Raw genomic sequence first — 27,512 nt, forward strand, 5'->3', positions numbered from 1 at the left:
ACACCAAAATCCTAGTTACCACTCCACCCCAGGGACCACTGCCTAGTCAGACAAGGGGAGGGCCACCTAGAGGGCAGAGCCTGACCAGGGATCTAGACAGCCTGGTGGGAGGGGACTGCAGTCAGTCTACAAACAGTCTGAAGTAGAAGTTAAAGTAGAAAGACGGACCTGAGAGCTGGGTCGTGTAACAGTGAGCCGGGGACACAGGAGAGTGGTCGCCAGGGCAGGTACACACGGGTACCGCTGGGACCAGAGCACGCACGAGGCACAGGGCCCTAGCTTAGGCGACAGTTTCCGACGGCCTGGCAAATACTTGCACAGTGAGGGGACCTTCACAGACTTCACTGAACCACAAATCTGGGGGCATCAGCAGTAAAGCAAGGATAAGGGTTCGAGACACAGACCAGCCCTACAGGGTCCACGCTGCCCGCCGTACGGAGAAGGAGACTGCCACCGAAAAGGGACAGTCGGGCCCCAAACGCTCTACGCTACGGGGACCCAACCACACAGAGTGCTGGGGACAGAGCAACAGAGTCATCAACTGGCACTGGAAGTACAGGGAACTGAACCAGCTGTCCAAGAGTCCGGAGTGAGTAGAGACTGTTAACTACAACCCCGGTGTGGCCTCCATTATTACTACATCACATACCTCCCAGGCTCAGCCCTACCTGCGGAGGGCCTACCCCCACAGCTGCCATTATCGCCAGCCCTAGGAGTACCCACTTGAGCAGCGGCGGTTCCACAACATTAACCACATCCCGCATTATCTCCCCTGTAAATACTCCCCATTAAAAAGCATCCAGGGCACGGGACTGGGCAATGGCCACCAAAGTGACATTCCCCAGTGATACATTGCCCGGGAACGAGTACCCCATTCCCTGGGCGACACAGGTACATATCAAACCTTAATTGATCATAAAGTCATGGCGGGGAATGCAAAAAATAGATAATGCGTCAAGGAACCCAAGGGACATTCCCGAATGGGGGAAAAACGTGCTATAAAGCCTTCCTAATAATAAAACATTAGTTTTTATTGAGATATTAATTAAAATAATTCAAGAATAAAAATGCAAGTAACCACTAGGAGGCGACATCCAGAGTGTTGACAATACACAATATTTTTCACACTATAAAAGGTTTGGACAACAGAAAATAAGAAAATATTAATATTACAACTACCCTAGTGATGGAAGGGGGTAAAGTCACTAACACTAGTGGTCTACACTTGTGCTCATTTCTTGGTGCTCTAGGGTAGAAGAGCAGGGGGTAAGAATTTATTCCAGAGTGGTAGACGAATATTAGGAGGGTATGTGGCTGGTGTCTTACATGTGTAAGGTCTTTCATTTATGCTATGTAAACTCCCTTTACATGATTCAGCCAGCTGTACACTATAAATTTATTCTAATCCCCAAAATATAAAGGATGCTTAATGCAGTTTTTATATCAAGCAGTCCTGTGCCCTTTGTGACCGCACATAAATGTGGGCAAAGACGGCATCACATATGAATCCGGTATGGTGCAGACTGAGCAACATGTGGAAATGCAGATCGGCTTTTGTCAGTGATACCGAGACTCTTCTCCTAGGGGGTGAATAAACTTAACTACATGGACAGTTTTACACTTTTCTTCAGCCTGTGCACCAAAGATCCTTTCTATTAACCCTCATGTGCATGTGGACAAAAGCTTTCACTAACCTGATAGTAAGCTCAGCTCAGTCCCTCCTGCTCTGTATTAATTACACAGATAGAGAGAACTAGAGTATATCACAAAAGTGAGTACACCCCCTCAGATATTTGTAACCATTTTATCATAGCTTTTCATGGGACACCAATGAAGATGTGACACTTTGAAAAGTAGTCAGTGTTCAGCTTGTATAACCGTGTAAATTTGGTGTGCCCTCTATATAACAACACAGCCATTAATGTAAAAACCAATGACAACATTACAAAAGTAAGTACAGCCATAAGTAAAAATAGCTAAATATTGTCAATATTTTGTGTGGCCACCATTAATTTCAAGCACTGCCTCAACTCTGTTTGGCATGTACAGTGCCTTGCGAAAGTATTCGACCCATTTGAATTTTTCAACCTTTTCACACATTTCAGGCTTCAAGCACAAAGATAAAAATGTTTAATGTTATGGTGAAGAAGCAACAACAAATAGGACACAATTGTGAAGTTGAACGAAATTTATTGCTTATTTTATACTTTTTTAAAAAATAAATAACTGAAAATTGGGTCGTGCAATATTATTTGGCCCCTTTAAGTTAATACTTTGTAACACCACCTTTTGCTGCGATTACAGCTGTAAGTCGTTTGGGGTATGTCTCTATCAGTTTTTCACATCAAGAGACTGAAATTCTTGCCCATTCTTCCTTTGCAAACAGCGGGAGCTGAGTGAGGTTGGATGGAGAGCGTTTGTGAACAGCAGTTTTCAGCTATTTCCACTGATTCTCCATTGCATTCAGGTTTGGACTTTGACTTGGCCATTCTAACACCTGGATACGTTTATTTGTGAATCATTCCATTGTAGATTTTGCTTTATGTTTTGGATCATTGTCTTGTTGGAAGACAAATCTCTATTCCAGTCTCAGGTCTTTTGCAGACTCCAACAGGTTTTCTTCAAGTATGGTCCTGTATTTGGCTCCATCCATCTTCCTATCAATTTTAACCATCTTCCATGTCCCTGCTGAAGAAAAGCAGGCCCAAACCATGATGCTGCCACCACCATGTTTGACAGTGGGGATGGTGTGTTCAGAGTGATGAGCTGTGTTGCTTTTACGCCAAACATATCGTTTGGCATCATACCCAAAAAGTTTGATTTTGGTTTCATCTGATCAGAGCACCTTCTTCCACATGTTTGGTGTGTCTCCCAGGTGGCTTGTGGCAACACTTTTTATGGATGTCTTTGAGAAATGGCTTTCTTCTTGCCACTCTTCCATAAAGGCCAGATTTGTGCAATGTATGACTAATTGTTGTCCTATGGACAGACTCTCCCACCTCAGCTGTAGATCTCGCTCATCCAGAGCGATCATGGGTCTCTTTGCTGCATCTCTGATCAGTCTTCTTATTTGAGATGAAAGTTTGGATGGACGGCCGGGTATTGGTAGATTTTCAGTGGTATGATAATCCTTCCATTTCAATATGATCGCTTGCACAGTGCTTCTTGGGATGTTTAAAGTTTTAGAAATCTTTTTGTAACCAAGTCCGGCTTTAAACTTCTCCACAACAGTATCCCGGACCTGCCTGTTGTGTTCTTTGGTCTTCATGATGCTCTCTGTGCTTTAAACAGAACACTGAGACTATCACAGAGCAGGTACATTTATACAGAGACTAGGTTACACACAGGTAGCTTATATGTATCATCATCAGTCATTTAGGACAACATTGGGTCATTCAGAAATCCTCAATGAACTTCTGGAGTGAGTTTGCTGCACTGAAAGTAAAGGGGCCGAATAATATTACACGCTACACTTTTCAGTTTATTGTTTTTTTTACAAAAGTTTAAAATAAGCAAGAAATTTCATTCGACTTCACAATTGAGTCCCACTTGTTGTTAACTCTTCACTATTACATTAAAATTTTTATCATTATGTTTGAAGCCTGAAATGTGGGAAAAGGTTGAAAAATTCAAGGGGGCTGAATACTTTCTCAAGGCACTGTAGTTCATTAGAGCTTCACAGAAGCCATGAGCGGTTGGGGATCATGCTCTGCTTCAGGTTGTCACATGGTTCCCTCAATGAATTGGACCTTCTCACAGACGTCAGTAGTCATGCAGCCCCAAACCATGACACTCCCCTCACCATGCTTGACTATAGGTAAGGCTACTTTCCCAGTTCCAGTTTTGCATCAGTCACAATCCGTTGTGTGACTGATGCAACGGATGCGTTGCAGATAGTGGCACAACTTATGTGACGAATACTGCAAAAAAAAACCAAAAACAAAAAAAAACGGATGTTTTTTATTATTTTTCTTTTACTGTTTGGCTGGGCGATCAGCCGATTGCTCACAAAAGCCGGCCGCCGGCTGATCAGCTGATCGCTCATAAAAGCCAGCCAATCCGCTGATCGCTGACAAAAGCCGGCCGCCGGGCGATCAGCTGGCGGCCGGCTTTTGTGAGCAATCAACTGATCGTTCGGCCGCCTGGCGATCAGCTGATCTTCATAAAAGCCGGCCGCCGGGCAATCAGCTGATCTTAATGAAAGCCGGCCACCGGGCAATCAGCTGATCTTCATAAAAGCCGGCCGCAGGGTTTGTGGAATTTTTTTTTTTTAATGTATATGAAGAGTCTTTGATCCACTCTGACTTTGTGCACTCAATTAAGAGGTAAGAAAAGGTCTCAAACGTCAGTGCACCCGGTCTTTCTGAATGACAATATAAGTATCTTCAGGTCACATTAATAGCTCATGACTACACATGCTCACAGGCATCTTGTCCTAACCTTCTAGGACTGGTTTCTGTCCCTGTAATGGCAGTGGCCATTATAATTCTGTAGTAGTGACTTCCATAGACAAAATGATTGTGATTTGCTTATTAAATATGTTTAGGAATTTATCTGACATTTCCTTTAGTAATTTATTTTTTCCTATTCCTTGATAACCATTTTAATGACCTGTACTCTGTTCTGTGGAAAATGTTTAATCCTAAAGGTGCGGTCTCCCTCTCTTTTGCTCTAATAAACTTTCTGTGTATGTATTTAGCTTTAGGCTATGCTTACCTTATTACCACTAATAGCGATGACCTCCTGCTGAACAATTATACTTGTTCTACTGTAGTTCAGAAGGTTGTGGAGGACAAGAAGGCGCACACTGACCAACACATTATGAATAGCATGCTGCTGCTCGCCAGAGGTCTCAGAATCTTCTGCAAAAAAGAATAAGCAAATTCTTAGTAAATACTAAAGAGAACAACTTTATGATTCAAATGCAAACTTACAGGTAATTCACAACATTTTAGAGACAAAAAAGTTACTGTATTTTTCTGAGACTCACTTTTTACTAAGAAAAAAAATGTTGTAAAAAGTGTGGACAAGGAGGACCCTTGATGTGGGTTGCGAGCTTATGTATTTTTAACTAATATTTTACTGCCCGTTTTTTAATTTCTATGAAAGATGCATCCAGGCCCAACAATGTTGGCCTTGTAAACTAGGGTGCCTGTCCTTGTAGCGTACACCTACAGTGCCTTGGAAAAATATTCATACCCCGTAAACATTTGCACATTTTTTTCATGTTACACCGACAAACTTGAATATATTTTATTGGGATTTTATGCAATATACTAACACTAAGCAGCAAGTATCTGTGGAGCGTAATGGAATGATACATGGTTTTTCAAGTATTTTAAAAATATAAATCTAAAAATTGGGACATGCACTTGTATTCAGCAGTCTAGCCGTTTAAATGTTTGCCCATTCTTTTTTGTAAACTAGCTCTAGCTCAGTGAGATTGAATGGAGAGCGGCTGTGAACAGAAATTTCCAAGTCTTGCCACAGATTCTCATTGAGATTTAGGTCTGGACTGACATTCACACACATGAATATGTTTTGCTCTAAACCATTCTATTGAAGCTCTGACACTATGTTTAGTCTTTTGCTGCCTCTAACAGGTTTTCCTTCAGGATTACCCTATATTTAGCTCCATCCATCTTCCCATCAACTTTGACCAGCTTCCCTGTCCCTGCTGAAGAAAAGGATCCCCACAGCATGATGCTGCAACCATCACGTTTGACGGCGGTGTTATTTATGGTGATGTGCAGTGTTAGTTTTCTGCCACACAGTATTTTGCTTTCTGCCCAAAAATTATACTTTCATCTTATCTGACAACAGCAGTTCTATAAAACTTCATGGATTATTTCGATCATTTTTAAAAAAAAAATAAAAAAAAAAAAAAAAAAAAATTGCAAGACTGCAAGACTTAGGGGTACTTTACACGCTGCGACATCGCTACATGCGATATATCGTCGGGGTCACATCGTTAGTGATGCACATGTGGCGCCCGTAGCGACATCGCAGCGTGTAACACTAATGAGCGACGATCAACGATCGCAAAATCGTTCCAATACGGTGATCGTTGACACGTCGTTCATTTCCTTAATATCGCTGCTGCCACCGGTACGATGTTGTTCGTCGTTCCTGCAGCATCACACATCGCTAAGTGTGACACCGCGGGAGCGACGAACAACTCCTTACCTGTGTCCACCGGCAATGCGGAAGGAAGGAGGTGGGCGGGATGTTACGCCCCGCTCATCTCCGCCCCTCCGCTTCTATTGGCCAGCCGCTTAGTGATGCCGCAGTGACGTCGCTATGACGCCGAACGCACATCCCCCTTGAGGGAGGGATTGTTCGGCGATCACAGCGACGTCACTAACCAGGTATGTGCATGTGATGCTGCCGTAGCGATAATGATTGCTACGGCAGCGATCACCAAATGTCGCACATACGACGGGGGTGGGTGCTACAACAAGTGGGACACAATTGTGAAAGTGAACGAAATTTATTGCTTATTTTAAACTTTTTAAAAATAAAAATAACTGAAAAGTGGGTTGTGCAATATTATTCATCCCCTTTACTTTCAGTGCAGCAAACTCACTCCAGAAGTTCATTGAGGATCTCTGAATGATCCAATGTTGTCCTAAATGACTGATGATGATAAATATAAGCCACCTGTGTGTAATCTAGTCTCCGTATAAGTGCACCTGCTCTGTGATAGTCTCAGTGTTCTGTTTAAAGTGCAAATAGCGTCATGAAGACCAAGGAACACAACAGGCAGGTCTGTGATACTGTTTCCAAGATTTCCAAAACTTTAAACATCCCAAGGAGCACTGTGCAAGCGATCATATTGAAATGGAAGGAGTATCATACCACTGCAAATCTACCAATACCCGGCCGTCCATCCAAACTTTCATCTCAAACAAGGAGACGACTGATCAGAGATGCAGCCAAGAGGCGCATGATCACTCTGGATGAACTGAAAAGATCTACAGCTGAGGTGGGAGAGTCTGTCCATAGAACAACAATCAGTTGTACACTGCACAAATCTGGCCTTTATGGAAGTGTGGCAAGAAGAAAACCATTTCTCAAAGATATCCATAAAAAGTGTTTGTAAAGTTTGCCACAAGCCACCTGGGAGACACACCAAACATGTGGAAGAAGGTGCTCTGGTCAGATGAAACCAAAATTGAACTATTTAGGCACAATGCCAAACGATATGTTTGGCGTAAAAGCAACACATCTCATAACCCTGAACACACCATCCCCACTGTCAAACATGGTGGTGGCAGCATCATGGTTTGGGCCTGCTTTTCTTCAGAAAGGACAGGGAAGATGGTTAAAATTGATGGGAAGATGAATGGCGCTAAATACAGGACCATTCTTGCAGAAAACCTGTTGGGAGTCTTCAAAAGACCTGAGACTGTAAAAAAAACCCAAAACAGACAGTCAAAGTCCAGACCTGAATCCAATCGAGAATCTGTGGAAAAAACTGAAAACTGATGTTCACAAACGCTCTCCATCCAACCGCACTCAGCTCCAGCTGTTTGCAACGGAAGAATGGGCAAGAATTTCAATCTCTCGATGTGCAAAACTGATAGAGACATACCCCAAGCAACTTGCAGCTGTAATCGTAGCAAAAAGGTGGCGCTACAAAGTATTAACTTAAAGGGGCCGAATAATATTGCACGCCCCACTGTTCAGTTATTTATTTTTTTAAAAAGTTTAAAATAAGCAAGACATTTCGTTCACCTTCACAATTGTGTCCCATTTGTTGATTCTTCACCATGACATTAACATTTTTATGTTTATGTGTGAAGCCTGAAATGTCGGAAAAGGTTGAAAAATTCAAGGGGGGGGCAAATATTTTCGCAAGGCACTGTATCTAGAGTTTAGACACGCTTATAATACACAAAAACACAAGTGGTGATTATGGGAAATTATCATCCTTTTGTTGATATGGCTACTGGAGCGAACTCTTCTAAAGGTGGTGTCACACATAGCGACGCAGCAGCGATCACGACCAGCGATCTGACCTTATCAGGATCGCTGCTGCGTCGTTACATGGTCGCTGGTGAGCTGTCAAACAGGCAGATCTCACCAGCGACCAGCCCCCAGCGACATGTGGAAGCGTAACTAAGGTAAATATCGGGTAACCAAGGAAAGCACTTCTCTTGGTTACCCGATATTTACCTTAGTTACTAGCGTCTGCCGCTCTCACGCTGCCAGTGCCGGCTCCCTGTTCCCTGCACTCCTAGCCAGAGTACACATCGGGTTAATTACCCGATGTGTACTCCAGCTACGTATGCATGGAGCCGGCACTAGCAGCGTGAGAGAACACCGCTTAGCGCTGGCTCCCTGCACTCCTAGCCAGAGTACACATCGGGTTAATTACCCGATGTGTACTCCAGCTACGCATGCAGGGAGCAGGGAGCCGGCACTGGCAGCGTGAGAGCGGCGGACGCTAGTAACTAAGGTAAATAACAGGTAACCAAGGAAAGGGCTTCTTGGTTACCTGATGTTTACCGTGGTTGCAGCTTACCGCAGGCTGCCAGACACTGGCTCTCTGCTCGCTTCAGTTCGTCGCTCTATCGCTGTCACACACAGCGATGTGTGCTTCACAGCAGGAGAGCAACGTCCAAAAAATGAAGCAGAACATTCAGCAAGACCGGCGACCTCACAGCAGGGGCCAGGTCGTTGCTGGATGTCACACACAGCGGGAGCGACGGGACGTTGCTGCTACGTCACAGAAAATGGTGACTTAGCAGCGACGTCGTTGTCGTCGTCGCTATGTGTGACACCACCTTAAGGGTCCCCTTACATATCAATCTTTGATAACAGAATACTTTAAACAATTCGTACTGTCAGTAGAAAACAAATGGGCAGTAGAGCTGGGCGAGCTAAATGATAACCAGTGGAATACAATCTTGGAACTTACTCCACAATTATTATTGTGTAAAGTTTGTAGACTATCACAGCTATAACGGATCCATAGAAAGCATAGAACCCCCAGCTTCTTACATAAAAAGCCTGAAAGCAAATGACAAGTGTCCCAGGTGCAACTCTGAAAATACTCGTATACTGCATGTTATAGGAATGCCATTCTTTGGGGAATTATTGGAAAAATATAATTAATATAATCCATATCATATATAACATAACTTCTTTACAGTCAAAACCAATAATGTGTTCTAGGGTTGATATAGGAGAAATGGACTATGATGTCAAGTTCAGGAATTTAAATATTTCAAGCCAGAAAGTATTATTGCTTGAAGATGGATACAACCCTTACCACCTATGTTGACTGAATTAAAAATTGAAAATGAATTTAAATAATCAGAATGTAAAAAGGAATATATAAAAATTGATTGGATCGCCAAGCACAAGTATGAAAAGATGTGGGGACCGTGGCTGGATATTCCTGGCCTGCCATCAGCAGTTACGTAGAGAATGAGCGACATGACATTTGGTACGGAAGGGAGGGACCAAGTTGCGGTTTAAAATGAAAATACTTAGGCAGGCTTTACACGTTGCTATCGCTAGCAATGTCCAGCACGATAGCACCCGCCCCCGTCGCACATGCGATATCTGGTGCTTGCTGTCATAGCAAACATTAATCGCTACGGCAGCATCACACGCACATACCTGGTCGGCGACGTTCCTGTGACTGCCGAACAATCCCTCCTTCAAGGGGGAGGTGCGTTCGACGTCACAGCGACGTCAATAAATCGGGCGGCCAATAGAAGCGGAAATGAGCGGGATGTAACATCCCGCCCACCTTCTCCCTTCCGCATTGCCACCGGGACGCAGGTAAGGAGATGTTTGTCGCTCCTGCGGGTTTACACACAGCGATGTGTGGAACTGCAGGAACAACGAACAACATTGTACCTGCGGTCGACCCGACATTATGGAAATGAACGACGTTCCATAGATCAGCGATATTGTACGCTTCTGTGCTCGTTCATCGTCTCACCTAAAATTTACACGTTTTGATGTCACTACCAGCGCCGGATGTGCGTTACTACTGACGTGACCCCGACGATATATCTGTAGTAATGTCGCAACGTGTAAAGCCCCCCTTACACCGTTTGTATGAATTGCTTATATGTTGGTATAAAATGGAAACTGAGTTGTTTAATAAAAATTGATGTCATTTAACCCCTTCACGACTGGCCGATTTTGAGCTTTCAAGTTTTTTTTTCTTTTTTCCGCCATTCTTCCGAGAGATTTAACTTTTTTATTTTTTCAGCGAATCTGGTCATGTGAGGGCTCGTTTTTTGAGGAACGAGTTGTACTTTTAAATGAAACCATGAGTTTTACCATTTAGTGTACTGGAAAACAACAAAAAGATTCCAAATGTGGAAAAATAGCAAAGAAAAGTTGGTGCGAGTTCGTAGACACCAAACATGATTAGGTTTAATTTTATCTAAGGGGTAAAAAAAAAAATAAAATCTGAAGTTTGTTTGAAAAAAGTGGCGTACGTTTTGTGCCATTTTCCGCAACCTGTAGCGGTTTTATTTTTCAAGATCTATGGATCAGTGACTGCTTATTTCTTATGTCGAAAGCTGACGTTTTTAACAGGTGCTATGTTTTGATCGACTGTTATTGCATTTTGCGCAAAATTTGTGGCGACCAAAAAACTTAATTTTAGCGTTTGGAATGTTTTTGCTGCTACGTCGTTTACCGATCAGATTAATTGATTTTATATTTTGATAGATCGGGCATTTCTGAACACAGCGATACCAAATATGTGTATATTTTTAAATTTTTTTAAACACTTTAATTTTCAATGGGGTGAAAGGGGGCTGATTTGAACTTTTAGGTATTTTTAATTTTTCAGAACTGATAACCACCAGATCCACGTGATCCTGTCACGTGACTTCTGGTATCGAGCGGTGAGTAAACTTCTACCGCTATCACCGTTAATATGGCACTGTCACATCTTGACAGCGCCATTTAAGGGGTTAACAGGTACGGATGGATAGCAAAGCCACTCATACCTGCCAGGCACACGTCGGCTGTACAAAACAGCTGACATGTGCGCGGATCCCCGCCTGCAGCACAGGTGGGGATTAACACTGACAGCAGGGACGTAATATTACTGCTTGCAGTCGTTATGAGGTTAATAAACAACAAATAAAAAAAAAACAAAAACACTCCTCAAAAATACTAATAGGAGTATTTTTATCCAGCTGTCAAAACAAACAAAAACTATATGCTCTACATTAAGCTAGGTTCCCACAAGCTTATGAAAAAAATCATCAGATTTTCACATCCATATGTACAGGGGCATGCAAACGTTTGGGCATCCCTGGTCAAAATTACCGTTATTGTGAACAGTTAACGGGAACCAAATCACCAGGATTTTCATATATAACCTAAAGCCAATGCTATACTGGCAGTATCAGACTGATTCTAGTGAGGAGATGCGGAGTGAGGAGACGCAGACGTATTCCGGCCTGTCAGCTTTTTTCTCCTGTTTTACATGGACTTTTGCCTTACCATCTGATTGCTTGGACACATCGTACAGTCTGACTGATAAAAAGAAGATCTCTGCTCCGTTACATCTTGGATTGGGCATTGGATTTTTTGGCTACAACATGAACCATTATTGTTGTTATTATTGAATATGTATTGTTACTGGCCTTTTCATCTGCTCTCCTGTATTGCTTGCTTTCTTGGAGTCTCTTTCTTCTAAGTCCCAGCAGCTGATGTGTGCACATGCGTGGCCTGCGTGGCCTCCCGGCGTGCTCGGCAGTGTCTCTGGGGCGGCGCTGTGCACGTGTGGGGGCTGTACCTGACGCGTCATTATGCCCCCTCCCGTGCACTCCTGTGCCTAACGCTGCTCGCGCTCGCTGGGGTGACTGATGCTGACCGCGCATGCGCCATACTAATCATTGCTGGCTGGTCACTCCCAATCATATGATTAGTCACACGATGTATACAAAAGGTCCTGGAACAGAGGAGTCTTCATCCCGCCTTGGTCTGATGAAGCGTTATACACATAACACGTGAAACGCGCGTTACCCTCCCCAGGGTGGACTCCAGGTCTTTCTGTCTTGCACTATTGGCACTTTATTCGCTAGCGATTTTTTTAACTGTACGGCTTTTGGTATGTAGCACGGATTATACTTTGCAATACTATATATACTATATATACTTTGGGCCAATGCTTTTTACAATACAATTTGTGATTTTCTATCATTGCCATATGACTTCTATTTGTGCCAATATTCTCTTTGTCTTTGCACGTATATGTTAACCATGTGCCTTATTTCTATATGATGTAATAAACCTTTACATATATTTTTTGCATCAAATACACTTTTGTTCTGTTTTTTTCTGAATGTTTTAGGCTGCTTTCACACATCCGGTTTTTGCTGAGCGGCACAATACGGCGCTTTGCAGAAAAAACGCAACCGTTTTTTGCCAGTTGCGTTTTTCCGCATAGACTTGCATTAGCGCCGTATTGTGCCGCATGGCCTTGCGTTGCGTCCGGTTTTTGCCGGATGCGGCATATTTAGCCCATACGGCGGCCGGATGGAACGTTGCCTGGCACATTTTTTTGTGCGGCGAAAAAAACGCATTGCGCCGGATCCGGCGCAATTTACAATAAAGGCCTATGGACGCCAGATGCGACGTCCTGTGGCAAGAACCGCATCCGGCCGCCACGTTTCTTTGCACTGTGCATGCTCAGTATCAAGCCGCATCAGTCAAAAAACGGACGGGCCGCATGGAAAAATCTATGCATTGGATCCGTTTTTTTCGCCGCATCCGTTGAATAGGTTTTTGAGCCGGATTGAGCCGCACTGCAAAAACCGGATGTGTGAAAGCAGCCTTAGTGGTTTGCAGAACTTTACATGGATTTCCACACAGGTTTCTCCATGTTTATTATCAATGCTTGTTGCATTATTTATGTACTTTGATTTGATAATTTATTAGCTCTTATGGATATTTTTGTATATTTGATTCTCTACATACTTTTAGTGGTCAGCTCTGATGTTTAGGTTTTGAAATCCAAGAAGGTAAAGTTTATAAAATCAGCAGCTTCTTGAGTGACAGCAGCTGAGGATGAGATAATATCTGGGTGGGTATGAATAGATATACCCTCCCCCTGTTTGTATAATACTTATGCTAATTCTAACACAGGGACGGGATAACTATGAATAACCCCCAGCTCTAAAAGACAAAGTTAAAGATGACACATTTCCTTTGTACTTTAGGCAAAAAAAGTTTGTTTAAAAGAACTGAAGTCCTCAGTAGTTGATACCTTTTAATGGCTAACTGAGAAGGTGGTAATAATAGTAAGCTTTCGAGACTCTCAGGTTTCTTCATCAGGCATGGTATAACACAAAATCTGAAGAGTCACATATTTATACACAACAGGACATAGAATGAGGCAGTAAATAAGACAAGTTATCTCTAATGACTAACACGGTAGAAAGATATATTTTACCTGTATCAAAATGGAGGAAACCAGAATGTACCGCATCTTTATGGAACTAAAGACACTTCTGATTAGCCATTAAAAGGTATCAACTACTGAGGACTCTCAGTTCTTTTAAACAAACTTTTTTTTTATCTCTACTGGCCAACACTGTACAAAGATATATTTTACCTGTACTTTAGGCAAAACATTTTTTTAAAACTTAAAAAGATGAAAATAAAAAACTTAAAAAAGTAAAATGGGCAGATGCAAAGGTTTGGGCACCCTGCATGGTTACTACCTTGTAGCACTCCCTTTGGCCAGTATCACAGCTTGTAAACACTTTTTGCAGCCAGGCAAGTTTTTCAATTCTTGTCTGAGGGATTTTCATCCATTTTACCTTGGAAAAAAAGGCTTCCATTTCTGTGAGATTCCTGACTCTTCTTGCATGCACTGCTCTTTTGAGGTCTAGTCACAGATTTTCAATGATATTCAGAGAAGGGGATTGTGAGGATCATTATCCCTTTGTAGAAGCCATCCTCTTAAACATCAGCTTTTTTACAGATGGTGTTATGTTTGCATCAAGAATTTGTTGAAATTCCAATGAATCCATTCTTCCCTCTACCAGTGAAATGTTCCTGTGCTATTGGCTGCAACACAACCCCAAAGCATGAGTGATCCACCCCCATGCTTAATGGTTGTCATGATAATCTTTTCCTGAAATTGTCCCTTTTTCCCCACTCATACCTTTAATCACGGTGGCCAAAAAGTTCTACTTTAACATAAACAGTCTACAGGACATGTTTCCAAAATGCATCAGGCTTGTTTACATGTTCTTTTGCATACTTCTAAAGCTGAATTTTATTGTGAGGACGCAGGAGGGGTTTTCTTCTGATGCCTCTTCCATGAAGGTAACATTTGTCTCTGAACAGTAGAACAATGTGCCACAACTCCAAAGTCTGCTAACTGTTCCTGAAGGTCTTCTGCAGTTAAGTGGGGGTTCTGATTGCCTCTCTAGCAATGCTACAAGCAGCTGTTTCAGATATTTTGCTTGATCATCCAAACCTTATCTTGAACTCCAATGTTACTGTTAATTGCCATTTCCTAATTACATTTTGAAGTGAGGAAAGGGCAACTTGAAAACGCTTTGCTATCATCTTATAGCCTTTTTCTGCTTTGTGGGCTCTCACCAATTTCAGAGTGCTAGGCAGCTGCTTAGAAGAACCCATGGCTGCTATTTTTTGGCACAAGATTTGAGGTGGCTGGGTTTTTATAAAGCTGTAAAATGTGCATTGGTCTTTCCTAATGATGATAGTCAGCAGGCCATAACCCTACCAGGTTAATTAAGGTCTGAAACCTTGGCCAAAGTTATCTGAGCACACAAATCTCCAAGTGCAAACATTTGCATTGGATAATATTTTCCTTTTTTTGTTAAATTTAAAAATGTAAAAAGATAATTATTTTATTTTTACCTGAAATACAAATGGAAATGTGTCATCTTTCACTGTATGCCTTTTATGATCATCTCATCTTCAACTTGCTTAACTGTTCACAATAACAGTAAGTTTGACCAGGGGTGTCTAAACTTTTGCATGCCTCTGTATATTTATGAATGACAAAGGAATTCAGCTCACCCACTCCAAGTCTCCAGGCCCTCTCTCTGCAGCACGGACAATCGGCCGGGCAGCTGCAAGCATGTGAGATGAAGTCCAGCGCAGGAAAGAAGGCACTCTTCAATATAAATTTCCATATGGTTTATTCCATGTGCACACGTATGAAGGTAGGTACAGACAGCCCCTAAGCAGGGGAAAAATGACTAGCGACGCGTTTCGACCGTATTACATGGTCTTAGTCAAAGACTAAGACCGTGTAATACGGTCGAAACGCGTTGCTAGTCATTTTCCCCCTGCTTAGGGGCTGTCTGTACCTACCTTCATACGTGTGCACATGGAAAAAACCATATGGAAATTTATATTGAAGAGTGCCTTCTTTCCTGCGCTGGACTTCATCTCACACTGTATATTTATGGCATTATTTTTTATGCAACAATTCAAAAATTTATACAAGATCAACTATAACTTCCTAATGACATTAGTTCTTTTAAATACAGATAATAATGTCCGTATGGCGTTTTTTTTCTTTTATGTGCCAATTATATTATATAACAGTCTCAACTGAAAAACAAATTGAACAGCACACGCTGAGATTTTTTACTCCAATCGATGGACCGTGTACAAAATTGTTCATGTGAACATACCCATTCACTAACACTGGTCAGCGTGCTGTCTGTTTTCCACATGTACAACGGTCAGACTAAAAATAGGTTCAAGTGAACTTACTCTTCGCCTCATTCCTAAGAGCTGCTGGAACAAGGATACCATCATGTAGCGGATTCCAAGGATTACATACATGTTGTTCTGCAATTTTTCGAGTTTACAGAACTGATGAAACAGAAAACTTACTTGTGTCCATTGGGCAGGTTATGCGAGAAACACCTCTGTTTACGGGAAATCCATTTAGGTGTATTTGTCCGCTTACAAAGCTAATATTGGAACTGACCTAAATGGGAAAAAGAAATTATCACAGCCCGAAAACGTGGAAAGAAGGAAAATGCCAGTTGCACTGAACAGATAAGGAAGGCCAAGTTATCCTGCTACAGTCAGAGCCAATGTGTTGAGACAGACATAAGTATTGTTTTTCACAAACTTTTCTGTACCAGTGGCTTTACAGTCCTGGCCAAAAGTATTGGCACCCCTGCAATTCTGTCAGATAATACTCAGTTTATTTTTGAAAATGATTGCAATCACAAATTCTTTGGTATTATTATCTTCATTTAATTTGTCTTCAATGAAGAAAAAAAAAATTGTCATAAAGCCAAATTGGATATAATTCCACACCAAACATAAAAAAGGGGGTGGACAAAAATATTGGCACTGTTTGAAAAATCATATGCTTCTCTAATTTGTGTAATTAACAGCACCTGTAACATACTTGTGGCACCTAACAGGTGTTGGAAATAACTAAATCACACTTGCAGCCAGTTGACATGGATTAAAGTTGACTCAACCTCTGTCCTGTGTCCTTGTGTGTACCACATTGAGCATGGAGAAAAGAAAGAAGAGCAAAGAACTGTCTGAGGACTTGAGAATCCAAATTGTGAGGAAGCATGAGCAATCTCAAGGCTACAAGTCCATCTCCAAAGACCTGAAAGTTCCTGTGTCTACGGTGCGCAGTGTCAACAAGAAGTTTAAAGCCCATGGCACTGTGGCTAACCTCCCTAGATGTGGAAGGAAAAGAAAAATTGACGAGAGATTTCAACGCAAGATTGTGCGTATGGTGGATAAAGAACCTCGACTAAAATCCAAACAAGTTCAAGCTGCCCTGCAGTCTGAGGGTACAACAGTGCCAACCCAAACTATCCGTCGGCGTCTGAATGAAAAGGAACTGTATGGTAGGATACCCAGGAAGACCCCACTTCTTACCCCGAGACATAAAAAAGCCAGGCTGGAGTTTGCCAAAACTTACCTGAGAAAGCCTAAAACGTTTTGTAAGAATATTCTCTGGTCAGATGAGACAAAAGTAGAGCTTTTTGGGAAAAGCCATCAACATAGAGTTTACAGGAAAAAAAAAAAAAAGAGGCATTCAAAGAAAAGAACACGGTCCCTACAGTCAAACATGGCTGAGGTTCCCTGATGTTTTGGGGTTGCTTTGCTGCCTCTGGCACTGGACTGCTTGACCGTGTGCATGGCATTATCAAGTCTGAAAACTACCAACCAATTTTGCAGCATAATGTAGGACCCAGTGTGAGAAAGCTGGGTCTTCCTCCGAGGTCATGGGTCTTCCAGCAGGATAATGACCCAAAACACACTTCAAAAAGCACTAGAAAATGGTTTGATAGAAAGCACTGGAGACTACTAAAGTTGCCAGCAATGAGTCCAGACCTGAATCCCATAGAACACCTGTGGAGAGATCTCAAAATGGCAGTTTGGAGAAGACATCCTTCATATCTCAGGGACCTGGAGCAGTTTGCCAAAGAAGAATGGTCTAAAATTCCAGCAGAGCATTGTAAGAAACTCATTGATGGTTACCGGAAGCGGTTGTTCGCAGTTATTTTGGCTTAAGGTTGTGCAACCAAGTATTAGGCTAATGCCTGGTTTACACGCTTCAATAAATCTTTCAATCCGTCGTCGGGGTCAAGTTGTAAGTGACGCACATCCGGCATCGTTCGTGACGTATTTTCGTGTGAAACCTACGTGTGATCAAGATTGAACGCAAATACGGTGATCGCATACACGTCGTTTATTCCTCATACATTGGACGTTTTGTTGTATGAACCTAGGCAATTGTAACGTGTGACATCCCTCATACGATTTTGGTGTCTGAGGCTATGTGCGCAGGTGTGCGCTCTGCACCGCAGCTTAAAAAAGGTCCGCTTCAGAGCGCAGCTGAAAAGCTGCGTTCTGAAGCACCTCACAATGTCTGTCATTCACTAATCTCTGTCAGTCGGTCACTATCTCTGTCCCTCACTCTCTGTCCATGTCAGTCTATCCCCCTCTCTCATATACTCACCGATCCCCGGCTCTGCACTGCATTCACACTGCTCCGGCGGCTTTTACGGTTTTGAAAAAGCCGGCCGCCCATTAAACAATTTCGTATTCCCTGCTTACCCCGCCCACCGGCGCCTATGATTGGTTACAGTGAGACACGCCCCCACGCTGAGTGACAGGTGTCACACTGCACCCAATCACAGCAGCCGGTGAGCGGGTCTATACTGTGTAGTGAAATAAATAATTAAATAATTAAAAAAAAACGGCGTGCGGTCCCCCCCAATTTTAAAACCAGCCAGATAAAGCCATACGGCTGAAGGCTGGTATTCTCAGGATGGGGAGCTCCACGTTATGGGGAGCCCCCCAGCCTAACAATATCAGCCAACAGCCGCCCAGAATTGCCGCATACATTATATGCGACAGTTCTGAGACTGTACCCGGCTCTTCCCGATTTGCCCTGGTGCGTTGGCAAATCGGGGTAATAAGGAGTTATTGGCAGCCCATAGCTGCCAATAAGTCCTAGATTAATCATGTCAGGCGTCTATGAGACACCCTCCATGATTAATCTGTAAATTACAGTAAACACACACCCGAAAAATCCTTTATTAGAAATAAAAAACACAAACATATACCCTGGTTAACCACTTTAATCAGCCCCAAAAAGCCCTCCATGTCCAGCGGAATCCAGGATGGTCCAGCGTCGCATCTAGCGCTGCTGCATGGAGGTGACCGGAGCTGCAGAAGACACAGCCGCTCCGGTCACCTCCAAGCAGCAACTGAGGTGAGAAGTGCGATCAGCTGAGCTGTCACTGAGGTTACCCGCGGCTACCGCTGCATCCACCGCTGGATCCAGTGACAGCGGGTAACCTCAGTGTCAGCTCAGCTGATCGCGCGGCTGTCTTTATTTGCTGTGTGGAGGTGACCGGAGCGGCTGTGTCTGCTGCAGCTCCGGTCACCTCCATGCAGCAGCGCTGGAAGCGACGCTGGAGCATCCTGGATTACGCCAGACATGGAGGGATTTTTGGGGCTGATTAAAGTGGTTAACCAGGGTATATGTTTGTGTTTTTTATTTCTAATAAAGGATTTTTTCGGGTGTGTGTGTTTATTTACTGTAATTTACAGATTAATCATGGAGGGTGTCTCATAGACGCCTGACATGATTAATCTAGGACTTATTGGCAGCTATGGGCTGCCAATAACTCCTTATTACCCCGATTTGCCAACGCACCAGGGCAAATCGGGAAGAGCCGGGTACAGTCCCAGAACTGTCGCATATAATGTATGCGGCAATTCTGGGCGGCTGTTGGCTGATATTGTTAGGCTGGGGGGCTCCCCATAACGTGGAGCTCCCCATCCTGAGAATACCAGCCTTCAGCCGTATGGCTTTATCTGGCTGGTTTTAAAATTGGGGGGGACCGCACGCCGTTTTTTTTAATTATTTAATTATTTATTTCACTACACAGTATAGACCCGCCCACCGGCTGCTGTGATTGGGTGCAGTGTGACACCTGTCACTCAGCGTGGGGGCGTGTCTCACTGTAACCAATCATAGGCGCCGGTGGGCGGGGTAAGCAGGGAATACGAGATTGTTTAATGGGCGGCCGGCATATTCAAAACAGTAAAAGCCGCCGGAGCAGTGTGAATGCCGTGCAGAGCCGGAGATCGGGGATCAGTGAGTATGAGAGAGGGCTGCTCAATTCAGTTACTCAGGGGATTAGCGGTCACCGGTGAGTCCTTCACTGGTGACCGCTAATCAGTGCGACACAGACAGAGCCGCAGCATGACAATGAAGTCGGGTGAAGTTCACCCAAGTTCATTCTGACAGTGCGGCTCTGTCTGTCTCTGCTGTCATCTGCCATTCAGCTCTGCTACATGGCTGTCTGTGTCTGCTGTTAGCGGCCATGTAGCAGAGCTGAAAGGCAGATGACATAGTAAAAACGCATCCCTACACATTACACACGCTTGGCAAGTCAATAAATAAAAAAAAAAAAAAAGGGTGCCCAATGCATACGTCACAGAACACATGATTTAAAGGATCGCACACAAAATTGATCAATTTAACATAGACTACTAACGCACGTGTGACAGCAAATGAACGACCTACGTGCAATCTCATTCAATCGCATATGCGACCTGGGCGTGTCACATCGCATACCTAATTGTAAGGTGTAAAGCTGGCTTAAGGGTGCCAATACTTTTGTCTGGCCCATTTTTAGAGTTTTGTGTGAAATGATCAATGATTTGCTTTTTGTTTCATTTTTTTTTGTGTTTTTTCATTGCAAGCAAAATAAATGAAGATAATAATACCAAAGAATTTGTGATTGCAATCATTTTCAAGAAACTGAGTATTATCTGACAGAATTGTAGGGGTGCCAATACTTTTGGCCAGCACTGAAGATCGTTTTAGTCAGATGTTTCTATGGTTAGTGAAGTACAATAAGGCTCTGTGCGCACTGGGAAATGAAATTTCCTTGAGAAAATTCCGCATGCTCTCAAAGATTACCGCACCCGCGGTAAAAAAAAATGCGGGAAACCGCACCCGAAAACCGCATGCGGTTTGCTGCGGTTTTACCGCGGTATTATTCGCGGTATTGCCGCGGTTTTGCCACGTGCGGGTTGGGATGTGCTTTATTGCATTCAATGCAATAAAGCACATTGAAAAAAAAAAAAAAGTCATTTAATTCTGAGATGATAGATAGATAGATAGATAGATAGATAAAGAGACAGAAGAATAGATAGAGGGATAGATCGATGATAGATAGATAGATAGATAAATAGAGGACAGATCGCTGCATTTCCCACGGTCGGCAGTGAGTTCACATTACCGGCCGTGGGAAATGACCGGTAATTACCTCTGCTGTCTGCTGCATTCAGCGCTGTGTCTGTGACAGTCGCGGCTGGATGTCAGCAGTGCAGGACGCAGGAGCCGGAGCTGTGGATTATGTCGGAGCTGTGGATTACGCCGGAGCTTTGCTTGGGGGGGGTTAATAAAAGGGTGAACGAGGCTTGTTGGTTTTATTTAAAATAAAGGATTTTTCGGTGTGTTTTTTTCACTTTACTTACGGGTTGATCATGTCAGCTGTCACATAGACGCTGCCATGATCAAGCCTGGGGTTAATGGCGGTGGTCCCCCATCACCATTAACCCCTTGTATTACCTTGCCACCACTGCTACACGGTGGCAAGAAGAGCTGAGGACACGCCGGTATTGCCGCATAATGCATGCGACAGTGCCGGGGCAGCTGCGGCTGATATTCTCGGCTGCCGGAGGGGGAGTGAGGCAGGGGACATTATCCCTGCCCCTCTCCCTCCCCAGCCTGAGAATACCGGCCGTCGCTGTGTGCTTACCTCGGCTGGAAGGTGAATGTGCAGCGGAGCCCACGTTCTTTTTTTTCTATATTTCCGTTTTCTTTCTATGTGTGTTCTATGTGTCTGTGTCTATGTGATCTATGTCTGTGTGTGTGTGTCTGTGATCTGTGTGTTTAGTCTCTGCTCCGCTTCCTCTTCCTGTAATGACATCACTTCCCTGCAAAACCGCAAGCAAGTGATGTACATTACCGGAGGTAAACCGCAAAATACCGCAGGGAATAACGCAGGAAAACGCAGTGAACCGCACAGAATTTGCTGCCTGCGTTATTCCCTGTGGGATTTCATGATTAACATTGAGTCAATGGAGTGAAATCCCGCAGCGATGTGCGGAAAAGAAGTGACATGCACTTGTTTTTGCTGCGGGATTCCCGCAGCAAAACATGCAGCTGTCAAATTCCGCCCAGTGCGCACAGGATTTTTTTTCTCCATAGGATTTGCTGGTGATTCACTGCAGAGATGTTATGAACATTTTCTGCAGCGAAACATGCAGCAAATCCGCGGAAAATCCGCGGCAAAATCCGGTAAGTGCGCACATAGCCTTATAAGCATTTTATATTTTTGTCAAATACAATAACTTTATGCAAAAGATTCAATACTTGCAGTTTTGACAGTTATTCAAGACCTCTAGGCCATGTGCACACTGAGTATTTGGTGAGGTTTTCTTACCTCAGTATTTGTAAGGCCATGTGCACACTGAGTATTTGGTGAGGTTTTCTTACCTCAGTATTTGTAAGGCCACGTGTACATATTGAGTATTTGGTGAGTTTACCTCTGTATTTGTAAGACAAAGCCAGGAGTAGATCATTCAGAGGAAAAGTACAATAGAAACACTGGCACCACTTCTGTATTATTACCCATTCCCGGTTTGCCTCACAAATACAGGGAGGTAAAAGGCTCACCAAATACTCAATGTGTGCACGTGGACTGATCACTAGATATCATCTTCTGCACCATATCCTGACTGATGACAACACAATCTTATTTAATCAGTACTTGCAGTTTATTACAATTCCTGAGTTTTTGTCTGTCTACACATTTGAGGACTTACTTCAGGTTCTAAATGGGATTGAAATGTGTGGCGTTTCCTAGCCATGGACCGAATATTTCACTATTTTGTTCACTGGGCCGCTTAGCTATCACTTTTGCCTTGTGATATGGTGCTGGAAAAAGCATTGTTCATCACTAAAGTACTCCTGGGTCATTGTTGGGAGAAGTTGCTCTTGGATGATGATTAGATAGTATTCATGCCAGTGCTCTTGAGCAAAATTGTGAGTGAGCCCACTCCCTTGGATGAAAAGCAACACTACACATGAATTGTCTCAGGATGCTTTCCTGCTGGCATGCCACAGAACTCATGGTAGCACTCACAATTTTTCTCCAATTATTCTTCCAAATGTCCCAAACTGCCCCAATGAGGCTGCATCAGAGAAAAAAAAATAACATTACTCCCATCCTCTGCTCTAATCCCTGGACTTCCTGCAGAATGTCAGTCTGTCCTGAATTTTTTTTTTTTTTTTTTTTTTTTAGAGAAGCTGCCTTTGACACACAGCCAGACTCCAAAAGCCTTTGCTTACAAATGCACAGATAACTGACTGCTGACATTCCTGAGCAAGCTCTGCAATAGCATTGAACTGATCTCATTACTTAATTCTCTTTAGGAGACGGTCCTGGCACTTACTGGGATTTTTTTGGGTACCACAAGATCTATTCACAGCAAATTAACCTCTATCTTTTGAAGTTCTTGATGATCCGATAAATAGTTGATGTATGGGCAATCTTACAAGCAGTAAAGCCTTTTTCATGGAAAGTACCGTATTTTTCGGACTATAAGACGCACTGGACTATAAGACGCACCCTGGTTTTAGAGGAGGAAAATAAAACTTTAAGCAAAAAAATGTGGTCATGACACACTGTTATGGGGTGAGGATCTGCTGCTGACACTGTTATGGGGGTAATGTCCCCAAATTCTTTACTAAGGTACCCCATCCTGGTAATGATCCTCCTGCCTTGTATATGATCCTTCTATAAACCCCCATCCTGCTCATATACCCCCATCCATCCTGCTCATATACCCCCATCCATCCTGCTCATATACCCCTATCCTGCTCATATACCCCTATCCTGCTCATATTCCCCCATCCTGCTCATATTCCCCCATCCTGTTCATATACCCCATCCTGTTCATATACCCCCATCCTGTTCATATACCCCCATCCTGTTGATATACCCCCCATCCATCCTGCTCATATTCCCCCATCCATCCTGTTCATATACCCCCATCCTGTTCATATACCCCCCATCCTGTTCATATACCCCCCATCCTGTTCATATACCCCCATCCTGTTCATATACCCCCATCCTGCTCATATTCCCCCATCCATCCTGCTCATATACTCCCATCCTGTTCATATACCCCCATCCTGTTCATATACCCCCATCCTGTTCATATGCCCCCATCCTGTTCATATGCCCCCCATCCATCCTGCTCATATACTCCCATCCTGTTCATATACCCCCATCCTGTTCATATACCCCCATCCATCCTGCTCATATACTCCCATCCTGTTCATATACCCCCATCCTGTTCATATACCCCCATCCTGTTCATATACCCCCATCCTGTTCATATACCCCCATCCTGTTCATATACCCCCCATCCATCCGGCTCATATACCCCATCCTGTTCATATACCCCCATCCTGTTCATATACCCCCCATCCAGTTCATATACCTCCCATCCAGTTCATATACCTCCCATCCAGTTCATATACCTCCCATCCAGTTCATATACCCCCCATCCAGTTCATATACCCCCCATCCAGTTCATATACCCCCCATCCAGTTCATATACCCCCCCATCCATCCTGCTCATATACCCCCATCCTGCTCATATACCCCCATCCTGCTCATATACCCCCATCCTGCTCATATACCCCCATCCTGCTCATATACCCCCATCCTGCTCATATACCCCCATCCTGTTCATATACCCCCATCCTGTTCATATACCCCCATCCTGTTCATATACCCCCATCCTACTCATATACCCCCATCCTATTCATATACCCCCCATCATATTCATATACCCCCATCATCTTCATATACCCCCCATCCTGTTCATATACCCCCCATCCTGTTCATATACCCCCCATCCATCCTGTTCATATACCCCCCATCCATCCTGCTCATATACCCCCATCCTGTTCATATACCCCCATCCTGTTCATATACCCCCATCCTGTTCATATACCCCCATCCTGTTCATATACCCCCCATCCTGTTCATATACCCCCCATCCTGTTCATATACCCCCCATCCTGTTCATATACCCCCCATCCTGTTCATATACCCCCCATCCTGTTCATATACCCCCCATCCTGTTCATATACCCCCCATCCTGTTCATATACCCCCCCATCCTGTTCATATACCCCCCCATCCTGTTCATATACCCCCCCATCCTGTTCATATACCCCCCCATCCTGTTCATATACCCCCCATCCTGTTCATATACCCCCCATCCTGTTCATATACCCCCATCCTGTTCATATACCCCCCCATCCTGTTCATATACCCCCCATCCTGTTCATATACCCCCCATCCTGTTCATATACCCCCATCCTGTTCATATACCCTCATCCTGTTCATATACCCTCATCCTGTTCATATACCTCCATCCTGTTCATATACCCCCATCCTGTTCATATACCCCCCATCCATCCTGCTCATATACTCCCATCCTGCTATATGCCCCCATCGTGCTCATATACCATCCTGGTATATGGCCTGTATCCTATAGCACAGAGAAAAAAAAAATAAACGTTTATACTCACCTTTTCCTCACTCCCTCCAGCACCGATCATCTTCCTCTCTGCGCCACTGACCTGTGTGTGTGGAGCCGTTCCCCTGCAGCATCGCAATGTCTTCCTGTCTGTGCCGATCAGCTGATCAGCACAGATCAGCTGACCGGCACAGACAGGAAGACATCGCGTGCTGCAGGGGGACAGCTCCACACACGGGGACGGGTGAGTGTACTGATTCACTGCACCCCGCGCTGATGATGACGACGCGCGGGGGGCAGTGAATACAGCCGCACATGATCACTCCAGGCTGTAATTGCCAGGGGTGATCATGCGGACCGGGTCTTTACTATGCGCGCGTCCCCGCTCATCCTCCCGCCCACCTGTCAGCTCCGACTTCTGCGCTGAGAGATGGGCGGGAGGATGGGCGTGCATATGTAATGAGCGGGCCCACGTGGTCTAGGCAGGCGCTGCTGCTGCCTGCTCGTGCCCCCGATGACCCGCTCCACCGCAGCACCCTCATTCCCGGCCGCAGCCCTATAGTCAGACCATAAGACGCACCCCCAACATTTGGGGGAAAAGAAGGGAATTTTGTTTACTTACCGTAAATTCCTTTTCTTCTAGCTCCAATTGGGAGACCCAGACAATTGACAATTGGGTGTATAGCTTCTGCCTCCGGAGGCCACACAAAGTATTACACTTAAAAGTGTAAGGCTATGTGCGCACGTTGCGTACTAGCCTGCAGAAATTTCTGCAGCGATCTGAAGAGCACATGTGCGCTTTAGATCGCTGCAGAAATGTCCGTAGTGAGCGCCGATTCCATGCGCTCTGCCTGCAGCTCCTGCCATAGACAGAGCAGGAGCTGCCGGCAAAGCGCAGGAAAGAAGTGACATGTCACTTCTTTTTGCGCAGCGCTTCGGCAGTAGCCGAAGCGCTGCGCTCTGAGACGCCACGTGCGCACGGCCCCTGCACAATCTCCATAGACTGTGCAGGGGACGCAGGACGCATGCAGTTACGCTGCGCTGCAAAGCGCAGCGTAACTGCATGAATTTACGCAACGTGCGCACACACCGTAAAGCCCCTCCCCTTCTGCCTATACACCCCCCCGTGCATCACGGGCTTCTCAGTTTTGGTGCAAAAGCAGGAAGGAGGAAAACTTATAAATTGCTCTAAAGTAAATTCAATCCGAAGGAAGTTCGGAGAACTGAAAACCATTCAACATGAACAACATGTGTACACAAAGAACAACAGCCCGAAGGGAACAGGGGCGGGTGCTGGGTCTCCCAATTGGAGCTAGAAGAAAAGGAATTTACGGTAAGTAAACAAAATTCCCTTCTTCTTTGTCGCTCCATTGGGAGACCCAGACAATTGGGACGTCCAAAAGCAGTCCCTGGGTGGGTAAGATAATACCTCGTAATAGAGCCGTAAAAACGGCCCCTTCCTACAGGTGGGCAACCGCCGCCTGCAGGACTCGCCTACCTAGGCTGGCATCTGCCGAAGCATAGGTATGCACCTGATAGTGTTTCGTGAAAGTGTGCAGGCTCGACCAGGTAGCCGCCTGACACACCTGCTGAGCCGTAGCCTGGTGCCGCAAAGCCCAGGACGCACCCACGGCTCTGGTAGAATGGGCCTTCAGCCCTGAGGGAATCGGAAGCCCAGAAGAACGGTAGGCTTCGAGAATTGGTTCCTTGATCCACCGAGCCAGGGTTGACTTGGAAGCCTGTGACCCTTTACGCTGGCCAGCGACAAGGACAAAGAGTGCATCCGAGCGGCGCAGGGGCGCCGTACGAGAAATGTAGAGTCTGAGTGCTCTCACCAGATCTAACAAGTGCAAATCCTTTTCACATTGGTGAACTGGATGAGGACAAAAAGAAAGTAAAGAGATATCCTGATTGAGATGAAAGGGGGATACCACCTTCGGGAGAAATTCCGGAACCGGCCGCAGAACCACCTTGTCCTGGTGAAACACCAGGAAAGGGGCTTTGCATGACAGCGCTGCTAGCTCAGACACTCTCCGAAGTGATGTGACTGCTACTAGGAAGACCACTTTCTGCGAAAGGCGTGAAAGAGAAATATCTTTCATTGGCTCGAACGGTGGTTTCTGAAGAGCCATCAGCACCCTGTTCAGATCCCAGGGTTCTAACGGACGCTTGTAAGGAGGGACTATGTGACAAACCCCCTGCAGGAACGTGCGTACCTGTGGAAGTCTGGCTAGGCGCTTCTGAAAAAACACAGAGAGCGCTGAGACTTGTCCCTTAAGGGAGCCAAGCGACAAACCCTTTTCCAATCCGGATTGAAGGAAGGAAAGAAAAGTGGGCAAGGCAAATGGCCAGGGAGTAAAACACTGATCAGAGCACCAGGATAAGAATATCCTCCACGTCCTGTGG

At 44.5% G+C, this 27,512-nt stretch overlaps 1 protein-coding gene across 2 annotated transcripts in view; it reads right to left on the reverse strand.

Moving 5' to 3' along the window:
- GINM1 (glycosylated integral membrane protein 1) overlaps positions 1–27,512 on the reverse strand; it is a 60,249-nt gene that overhangs the window by 20,965 nt on the left and 11,772 nt on the right. For both annotated transcript variants that reach the window (XM_075338232.1, XM_075338231.1), the window contains exons 3-4: positions 15,874–15,970; positions 4,717–4,862 (exon numbers count right to left, since the gene is read on the reverse strand). In XM_075338232.1, the coding sequence (XP_075194347.1) occupies positions 4,717–4,862; positions 15,874–15,970 (243 nt within the window). The remainder of the gene's footprint in view (positions 1–4,716; positions 4,863–15,873; positions 15,971–27,512) is intronic.

This window comes from Anomaloglossus baeobatrachus, chromosome 3, assembly GCF_048569485.1.
Source record: "Anomaloglossus baeobatrachus isolate aAnoBae1 chromosome 3, aAnoBae1.hap1, whole genome shotgun sequence".
Lineage (NCBI taxonomy): Eukaryota > Metazoa > Chordata > Amphibia > Anura > Aromobatidae > Anomaloglossus > Anomaloglossus baeobatrachus.